This window comes from Rhinolophus sinicus, linkage group LG01 (assembly GCF_036562045.2).
Source record: "Rhinolophus sinicus isolate RSC01 linkage group LG01, ASM3656204v1, whole genome shotgun sequence".
Lineage (NCBI taxonomy): Eukaryota > Metazoa > Chordata > Mammalia > Chiroptera > Rhinolophidae > Rhinolophus > Rhinolophus sinicus.
Genome location: NC_133751.1, coordinates 205,823,026 through 205,832,732, shown reverse-complemented (window position 1 = coordinate 205,832,732; position 9,707 = coordinate 205,823,026). Strand labels below are relative to the sequence as shown.

Here is a 9,707-nt window from a genome sequence, read left to right as displayed (position 1 = left end):
GCAGGACGGGACGTGGGGATGGTTGCAGACCCCGGCGTCCCGAGAGGGCTGCCGGTATGGCGGTCCCCAAGGCCTAGCCCAGGTCGGCGCACCCCCTCACCTCTCCGTGCCCTCTGCCCTCCTCCCAGGCCTCCGCTTAGCGGCCCCGGGATTAGCATCTCTGTGAAGTCCTACAAACAATGCCCGCTGTGCGGGGAGATGAAAGTCGGGCGCGGGGTGGCAGGGCGCATCTGAAGTCACCGAAAGGTGGGGCCGCGGGAATCTGAGGGGTAGATGGGAGGAGATAAAGCCAGGTGAGCAGCGCCGCGGCCCGCGCCTCCCTCTTCAGAGCCCCAGGGCCTGGGGTTCGCGGACAGGCGCGGCCACCCAGACCTCGGCCGGGCTGCCCCTGCTCGCGCGCCTTCCAGGCCTACGCCCCCAACTGCAGCCCTCGGGCCGGGCTCCCGGCCGGTCCTTCGCTTGATGCTCCCTCTGCCCAGGCTGGGAGCCCCGGGGCGGGCGGGCTGCTCGGTCCTGGCTGAGGATCCCCCATGGCCGGGGCTCGGTTCTCCCGGGGAGACGCGCGGTGAGCGCGGTTGCGGGGCTTCCAGGGCGAAGGCGCCGGGCGATCCAGTAACTCCAGTGGTCAGGAACTCCCCACTCCAACTGTAGGGCTGTTCCTGAAAGGGATGAGGACGCCCCCCCCACACACTCAACCCGAGCCCCCGGACGCCTAAGCCCCGGCTCCGGAGCGGAGCACAGTGCGGTGTGCAGGGGAACCCCCCGGGTCCCAGAGCTCGCGGCGGGCGCCTGGGTGCGCGGTCGGCGCGTCCACGCCAGCAGTCCCTCCGGCTCCAGCGCGGTGCAGAAATCCCACCCCCACCTGGGCCCCCAGATACGGTACCAAGAGGGTTCGGCTGGAGGGCCACGCGGCTGTGGCCCTGCCTGCTGCTCCGCGATGGGGTGGGGAGGGCGGCGCAGGTGTGAAGGGTCACGTTTCCCCGCCTAAGGCCTGCAGGGAACATTTTCCAATTCCCCCGTGGAAAAGCCAAAAAAAAAAAAAGTCTCCTCCCCATCACCTCTTTGGTTGGCGGTTTTGTTTCTGCTACTTTGAGGGTGGGGGACAAAAAGCAAAACTTTCTACATAAGAACGTCTCAGGACACACAGTCCCGCAAAGAGTTTCTTTTTCAGGGCACTTTAGAAAAACCCCCTGTCCTGCTTTCTGCCTGGTCAAGGAGCAGAATAATGAAACCAAAGACTTTTATTTTATAAACCACTTGATCTTTGCTTGGGAAACTCTATTAATTGAATGGGTTTGCCTTTTTTGCCAGTTCCCTTTATCATTATTTATGGGCTTTAAATTGTTTAAAGTTCCCTTGACGTTCAATTTACAAGTTTGGGGACTTTTTTTGTTCGGCCTTTTGTCCCGGAGAAAGACATCGTGTTGGAAGTGCTTTGAAAAGCCAAACATGAGAGGTTGGCAATGAAAGGGAAGCGGGCGAGATCCCTTTTAATTCCGTCCTGTTGGTGAATGGCTCTTTTACATAATTGCAGGAGCTATTTCAAAGCCAGCCAAGGGCTGACTTCACTTAGAACCACATGGAGTCTATTTTGGGCTTTCAGATTTAAAAAAAAAAAAAAAAAGCTGAATAAAATAGTTTAAAAAGATGAGGCTTCAATGCTTTCTGCTACTTGCAAATTGGTGTGTCTGATGGGGAATTTTACACAAGCACCCCTTTGTAAGTGCATCTTGGGCTGGGGAAAGACTGTTCTGGGTTAGATGGGTGTGAATCCCAATTGCCCTTCCATAAATAAAACCCATCCCAAGCTATTTCCCAACTCCTGCCAGGAGCAAGAGCCGCGGCAATGACCGAATGATCAGGCCACTCAAAGACCCTATCAATAAAAACAACACGGTTGCCGGAGAAACCAGCCTGTGGCCTAGGACGGGGCAGCAGGCGGGAGCGCCCGGCCCGCGAGGCCCGGGGTTGCTCCGCACCCACCTCGGAGACCCGGGGTTCCCACGCTGGCCCCCTTTCCACCATCACCGGCGACCTCGCCCCTGGCGGCAGCACCGAAGCGTGCGGTTCGCACTGCTCGCTCCTCTGGGCTGGAGCCCGCAGGCCCACGCAAGTTTGTTGCATGAATATTCATTTACTTGTGCGGGTAGCACTTTACACTCAGCCTGCACACACCTGCAGGCAAACGCCGACTGGGACCGCCCCGAAGCGTGGAGACAACTTAATTACCATCCCTTTTACTGAAGCCTGAGGTTTTAAGTGGCTTAATACGATCCTGACACCGGCTTGTCACCGGCCGAGGACAGTGCCCAGGGGCTGTGGCCAACTTCCACCCGGAGGGAAGTTCCCCCGGAAAAAAGTTAGCGGAAGTTATATGGAGTTGGGGGACCCAGTCCTCCCCTCGGGTGCGTCCTTCAGTTTTCATAACCGGAGGGAGGGACGGAGGGATTCTTACAGCAAAGTTGCGAAGATCTGTGTCGGGAGGGTTTCCCGCGCAGCCAGGGCCAGCTGAGCCAACCCGGGGCTCTGCACTTTGAGGCAGTTGCGAGCTCAGCAGGTAAGAATCCCAAGGCTGGATAAGCCATGGACCTGTCGCTCGCTGCCCATAAATCTCTCCGAAGAGCCCAGGAAAAACTCTAAAGGCGTTTAGCATCCGCAGTCCCCACGCTCTGTACGCTTTGCAGGTGGCTGAGGTGCCCCAAATGAATCTTCTTACTCACGGCGAAACACAAGGATCCTTTTATGACGCGAACAGTCGTTTTCTAAGCAGTTAAGCATTAGATGAGAAAATATTACTGCTTTGCATTCGAGAAAAAGCACACTAGTAAATAAAATTCATATTGATGAGAATTCTCTGAACTCACTAATAAAAGAAGATTAGTACTATAACCCCTGCAGTCAATACTTTCCACAGCAATTTATGGATGCAAATAATATGCCATCAAATTATTTCAAGTGTAGCTATAATTCAACAGACCTATATCTTCGTGCTGAACTTTAAATGTAGAATTATCACCAAAATAATCAAAGGAATTCCTGGCTCTCAGAGGGTAATCAGGCGACGGAAGTCCCTAGAACAATATTTTTACGGCGAAATAGCAAAGTGAATGGCAAGTCTGCCTGGGAAAAATGAGTAACAGCCTACACCGGCATGCCAGCGTCAAACGGCGAGGGGACCCGGCTGTAGCAACGTAAATCAAGCCAGGAGTCGAGCGTTTTTTCTTAGTATTCAAAAAACACAAGTTAACCAGACCCGAGCCTGTGGGACTGTAACTATCCCTTAATGAGAGGGAGTATTTATTATGCTCATAAAGAAATCAGCCTTTTGCCCTGGGCTTCGATTATTTTTTTCGTTTCCTTTCCCCCTCTTTTTCTTCTTTTGTAGGAGTGGAGAAAGAGGGCTGGCGCTCAGAGACCCCACAGACACCTCCTCCCCCGTGGATCCCAACGGGGAATTCATTTCCCTGCACCGCCTAAGCCACCTCGGGGTCTGGGCGTGAACGCACTGGAGGCAGCGAGCGTCCTAATGAATTCCTTTCAAACCGCCTGCTGCCGGAGCCATCTATTACTGCGGCCTGGAGTGGGGAACGCGCTCGAGACGTCTTTGTCCGGGTGACGGTGGGGCGGGGGGAGGAAGTGAGGAGGAGGGCGGCTGGCGACAGGGCCCGCGAGTTTCCGCAGCACCTTCCCCTTTCCCGTCCAGGGCCCTTTGGGTGGGCAGTGGGTCTCCGGCCAGACTTTCGGGTGGGAAGGTGGTCCGGGATTAAGACGTTCTCCCGGAGGGCCTTGGGGTGAGAGCTCGAGAAAAAGGAAGAGGGAAAAAGGAAGGCTTCAAAGAATCGGGTCGATCAATTCATAAAGATCGATTTATCTTTATCTCCCAATTAAATGTGCTTGTAAGTGATACATAACACACGTCCAACACGGGCCAACTCCCCAACCACTAGCTTCTTGGCGTGAGCTGATTTTTAATGACCGATGTAACAATGCCCTTTGCTCCTCTCCTCCCGAGCCTGGTGCTTGTCGGCTGTTGGGGGCGAACGTCTAGACCCGGGAAGTTGGAGCCGAGGCCCTGGAGGCGCGTGGAAGTCCCGCGCGCGCTGGCGCGCTTTGCACCGTCTGCCCTTGCGAGGGAATGATTCCATTTTTAAAGGGAATACAAGAGCTGAAAGTTTTGTTTTCATCACCTCTTCCCCGCCAATTCCCGTGCTCCCAAATTCTGGGGTTTTACCATTGTCCAGACGGGGGAAGCATCTTGGGGGAATTGGCTCCGTCCTGCAGGAGGTAAAGGGGAGCCGCGAGCGCTCGAGTCCTCGCCCTGGAAACCGGGCGTCGGCGCCGGGGTGAGCGCTCCCTCGGTTCTCAACGTGCTTAATTAGCGCCTATTTACAAAACGCAGCTTTTATTTGAGCAAACATCATAAAGCTTTCATCAGGATAATCTCACGTTATACAATCTGGAGGCACAGCAACTCCCCCTTTCCTCCCCGAGGATGGAGCAGATAAAGGACTCGCTTTATTATCATAATTATCGTGGCTGTTATTTTGGTGCGCGCAGGCAAAGTGTGTAAATAGGTGCGATGATTAAGAATGTCATGAAAAATGAGAAGGGATCTCTTCTTACGGGAGAGCCCAGCTTGGTATGGGGGAACCAGCAGCCTCCCCGCCCCGCCGGGAGTGCAGGGGGCGCAACGAGCAACCTCGCGAGTTCCCTGAGGCCGGCAGGGGCTGTCAGCTCCTGATCGGCGCCCTAGGGGCGGATCTGAAGCGGCAGGATCTTGCCCCGAACTCCGAGAACCTCGTCGGGACCCCTGGCGCAGCAGTAGCTCCCAGAACTTGGGTAGCCGCGGGCAGGTTTATTCCAACGCAAAAGAAATATAACGCCCTCGGCCCAGCCGCGGTGGCCCCAGGCCGGGAAGCTGCCCTTGGAGGCGGCCTCGGCGGGGTTGCTGGGCCTCGGGATTCGAGCCTTGGGGGTGCCAACGGCCCCTTTCAAGTTTGCGCGGCGCGGGCAGGGCGCGCAGACTCGGGCTCTCGGGCCCGCGCGCTCGGCTGGTGGCGCCTGCAGCTAGCTCGCGGCCTGCCCTGGTGGAAGGGGCGGAGCTTCGCCTTCCCCGCCCCTCCTGGCGCAGCCAATAGGGGGCGGCGCTCGGCCCCACGTGACGCGAGCCGGGACGGGCAGCAGGCAAAATGTGAATGAGAAAGAGGAGCGCGATTTAAAGGTGCTGGCGGCGCCCGCGGAAGACAAGTGCGCCAGCTTCGCGCGCTCCCCAGCGACCCGTGGGAGGCGACGGACTGCTGGACGGACAGACGGACGCACCGACGGCTGTAAGCCGGGGCCAAGGGCCGCGGACGCGACGCGCGCGGGCTCCGCCGGGCAAGCGGCGGGCAGCGGCTCCAGCGAGCCTGCGGGGCCCGGGCGCCCTCTCCACTCCGGGGTGCACGGCCTCACCCCGCGTACCACCCACCGGGCATGCAACGGGCCCAGGACTGAGGGGCGGCGGCGTCTGCTCTCCGGGTACCGCTCCGCCCCTGCCCCGCACGCCCGGCTGTGCACCCCGCGCCCCGCAGGCTTCCTGGTGGCGGCGCGGTGCAGGGACTTTTCGCCTCTCGGTGGCCTCTCCCGAGCGCGTCTATGAGCGCAGCGTTCCCGCCGTCGCTGATGATGATGCAGCGCCCGCTGGGGAGTAGTACCGCCTTCAGCATAGACTCGCTGATCGGCAGCCCGCCGCAGCCCAGCCCCGGCCATTTCGTCTACACAGGCTACCCCATGTTCATGCCCTACCGGCCGGTGGTGCTCCCGCCTCCGCCGCCGCCGCCCGCGCTGCCCCAGGCCGCGCTGCAGCCGGCGCTGCCGCCCGCACACCCTCACCACCAGATCCCCAGCCTGCCCACCGGCTTCTGCTCCAGCTTGGCGCAAGGCATGGCGCTCACCTCCACGCTCATGGCCACGCTGCCCGGCGGCTTCTCCGCGTCTCCCCAACACCAGGAGGCGGCGGCCGCCCGCAAGTTCGCGCCGCAGCCGCTGCCCGGCGGCGGCAACTTCGACAAGGCGGAGGTGCTGCAAGCCGACGCCGACGATGGCAAAGCCTTCCTGGCCAAGGAGGGCTCGCTGCTCGCCTTCTCCGCGGCGGAGGCGGTGCAGGCGTCACTCGGTGAGTTGCTGGCGCGCGCGACCCGGGCGCAGGGGCGGGAGGAGGCGGGGGCGAGCCAGCTCCGGGTTACCAGCCTTGCAAAGGGGGCGAGGCCGAGCCCTCGCCCGACCCCCGCCCAGGTCCCCCCCCCTCCGCCTGCGGAGCCGTAGTATGCGGCCCAGCTGCGCCGCTGAGCCGTGGCGGGGGGGAGGCGGGGGCAGGCATTTAGAGCCAAGCAACTAGCTGGGCCGGGTGGGGGTGGCATTTAGCGCCTCTGGCCAGCTGCTGGACCGGGCAGCATATCTGTCTGGTGGGGAGTTTGGCCGACTCTACCCTGCCCTTTCCCGTGCGGTGACCTGGGGTCCCCGCTAGGTTTCAGCCTTAAGGGGAGGCGGGTTGGGCTGCACACAGTGCCTGTGCTCAGGGATGCCCAGCCTGATTGAACCCCCTCACTGCTCGCCTGGGATAATCGGATTCCTGGAGGCTGTGGTCTGCATGTGTATGTTGGGGTGTCTGGTGGGAAGTTCTCTTAAGGCTATCAAACTTCCCTTTGACCAACATTTTCTGTCTCAAAAAAAAAAAATAATAAGACACGGTCTGGGATCTGCACCTTCCTACGTCTCCACTCTGGCTGCGACGAAAATTGAGGTTCACCAAATATTCACTGGGGGGGGGATCGTGAACTCCCACTCAGTCCTCACCGAACCCCCATCCCTGGAACAAAGAGGACGTTCTCTTGGGCCTGACGCCTCCTGTTACTTCGGCCTTAAGCTACTGGAGGCTGGGAGGGTGCAGAGGAGCCTCGGCGGGCCCCTTGAGTGATGGATCTGGGCAAAGGGCCTTCGCCTGTCCTGTCCCCTCCTCTCCTTTGAGCTTTCTCACGCCCCCCACCCCCCACCCCTCAAAGGCCAGGAAACCACAATGTGTTAATGTCATAGAAAGACAATTCGCTAAGGGGGAAAAATGCCCAAGTGACGGTGGGAAGGGGAAAGGCAGGCCAGTGTGCGACATGTAATAAAACGCCGTTTGGTTTTGCTTTCAGTCGGGGCTGTCAGAGGGCAAGGGAAAGACGAGTCAAAAGTGGAAGACGACCCGAAGGGCAAGGAGGAGAGTTTCTCGCTGGAGAGCGATCTGGACTACAGCTCGGATGACAATCTTCCTGGCCAGGCGGCCCACAAGGAGGAAGACCCCGGCCACGCGCTGGAGGAGCCCCCGCCCAGCGGCGGAGCCGCAGGCAGCACCACGTCCACCGGCAAGAACCGGCGGCGACGGACGGCCTTCACCAGCGAGCAGCTCCTGGAACTGGAGAAGGAATTTCACTGCAAGAAGTACCTCTCTCTGACCGAGCGCTCGCAGATCGCCCACGCGCTCAAACTCAGCGAGGTGCAGGTGAAAATCTGGTTCCAGAACCGTCGGGCCAAGTGGAAACGCGTGAAGGCCGGCAATGCCAATTCCAAGACAGGGGAGCCCTCCCGGAACCCCAAGATCGTCGTCCCCATTCCCGTCCACGTCAGCAGGTTCGCCATTAGAAGTCAACATCAGCAGCTGGAGCAGGCCCGGCCCTAGGGCTCAGGGAGGGCCAGGGCCCGACCGCCGTGGAGAAACCACAGCCACAACGTCGGCCCCAGGGCGGACTCCGCACGTTCGAAGCAAGACTCAGCAGCAACCCAGCTTTGGACATCCCAAGTCAATTGAGAGTATATTCATTTAACAGGCTTAAAAGACTGCTTTTGAAGGGGCTACAGCTACAGCTGAAGACACACTAAATATTTATTATATTACCCTACTTTGTACATAGATATCTATATAGACTGGATCTCGGCTGCAGTATTTTGAAAGTTCTAGGACCAAACCACCCAGTAATATTCTCCACTCACATTCCAGATGAAAACAAAACTTCTGCTGTAATCAATCGGTCACCTATAGCAGCCACCTTTCCATACTTTTCCAAAGGTAAACATGACATACAAGAACACACACTGGGGTTGCCACTTATTTTTGTTTCTGTTCTGGCTTTTTTAGTTGACTGAAAAGCAGACGTTTTGGGACAGCCTGGAAATTTGCTTTGCTTTGGTTTTGCCTGGCTTTCTTTCCTGGGGTTGCATATCCTATCTGAGCCAAGTCTGAAGCACGTCTCTGTTGTGTTTAATTTATTTCAATGTAGCTTATTTTCTTATAAGTTATGACATTTAAACAATCTCAGTCTTGTGAATAATAAAAAGGAAAGAGAGAGGGGGGAAAAACGACGAATGCCTGGTTCTCATGAGTGTGTCCAGATTCGACTGGTTTGAGTGCACCGCCCGCGCGTGGTTGGGCAGCTGGTCTGGGACCAGAACCGGATAAACATCCCCTGGCCAGTTCTCAGGCTGGCTGGACATGAGCCACACGGCACCTTACCAGGTTTTAAATGGGAGAGCAAGAGCTCCAATTGGACTATAAATTTAAGGAAACCTAATTTTCACTTTAGAAATCTAACATCACCTTCCCCCCGACCCCGCTCGCACAGCCTGATCCGTACCTAAGGGGCCGCAGACTTAGGCCCGAGGAGGAGGGAAAGCGAACGCAGTGCTGGTGGCTTTGCACAAACTCCTGATGTTCTAAATAGACCACAGCCAGGGAGGAAACGCGTTTCCTCACAACCATCCCCGACCCGAAAAGAAGCGGTGCTCGCTCGCCCGGCGGGGCCGAGCGCCCATAAATCAGGTCGGGGCATTATCTTCCGACAGGAGTAGAAACTCAGCCAGCAGAACTGGGCTTCCCGGCAGCGCTCTGCTCGGGGGCGGAGGCGGAGGCGGGCTGTGAGCTCCTGCGGGCCGGACACCTCCCTCTCCGGGCGGGGTCCGAGGGGGCGGGACCCGACCACCGTCCCACCACAAGGGCGCCCAGATGCTGAGCAGCACAAAGGGGGTAGGGGAGGAACGCAGGCCGTTGGGGGCTGATTGTAGGGGTGCTTGAGAACTGGCCGCGAACCCCGCTTGGGAGGGGCGTGTCCGCCTCCCCAATCCCACCCACCCCCACCCTGGGTACCGTGTCCAGCGAGTCCAGGCCATTGTGCTCGCTCCTTTCACGCCTCGGAAGCACCCTACCAGACTCGAGCATGCAGGCCCACCGCAGATTGCCGTGGACAGGCCAGAGGTGACCCAGGGGCGTGGAGCGGGCGAGCGAGGGGGGGCGCAGTGGCAGAGCCCTTGCGGCCACCAAACCGAAAAGCGAAGAGAAGCTGGTGGCTTCTCCAACCTCAGCCTCCCGAATTGAGGCCGTGGAAGCGATAGCTAAGCCGTCAGTCGCGCACCGCACCCACCGCGATTCTCAGCCCAAGAAGGGGAAACGCGTCGCCGTGGGTCAGTATTAATATTGACTTAATTTATACGGTGTACAACCCGTCACCTCCCCGCAGCCCAGGTGCAAGGTGTGGGCCTGGCGCAACCGAGTCACCGTTTCCTGCCGCGTTTCCAAGATTTCCCGTAGCGGTCAATGGCCCAGGCTTGTTTCTGAGCACAATAAAATGGCCTGGCCTGGCCTCCGAGGGCCTCAGCCTACTCTTCGGTGTACCGAGCGCTGCGGAGGCTCTTTG

General features: G+C 58.6%; 1 protein-coding gene across 1 annotated transcript; it reads left to right on the top strand.

Annotated features, from left to right (window-relative positions):
- Nucleotides 1-5,209: 5,209 nt before the first annotated feature.
- On the top strand, nt 5,210-8,379 carry GBX2 (gastrulation brain homeobox 2). The gene is made up of 2 exons (XM_019740879.2): nt 5,210-6,154; nt 7,176-8,379. The coding sequence occupies exons 1-2, from the start codon at nt 5,635-5,637 to the stop codon at nt 7,697-7,699; spliced, it is 1,044 nt and encodes a 347-aa protein (XP_019596438.1). The 5' UTR covers nt 5,210-5,634; the 3' UTR covers nt 7,700-8,379.
- The last annotated feature ends 1,328 nt before the right edge of the window (nt 8,380-9,707 follow it).

Bases quoted from the DNA above. Each gene is read 5' to 3' on its own strand.
- GBX2 (XM_019740879.2), top strand. From the start codon at position 5,635: ATGAGCGCAGCGTTCCCGCCGTCGCTGATGATGATGCAGCGCCCGCTG. The intron at 6,155-7,175 runs GTGAGTTGCTGG...TTTTGCTTTCAG, and splicing joins GGCGGTGCAGGCGTCACTCG to TCGGGGCTGTCAGAGGGCAA.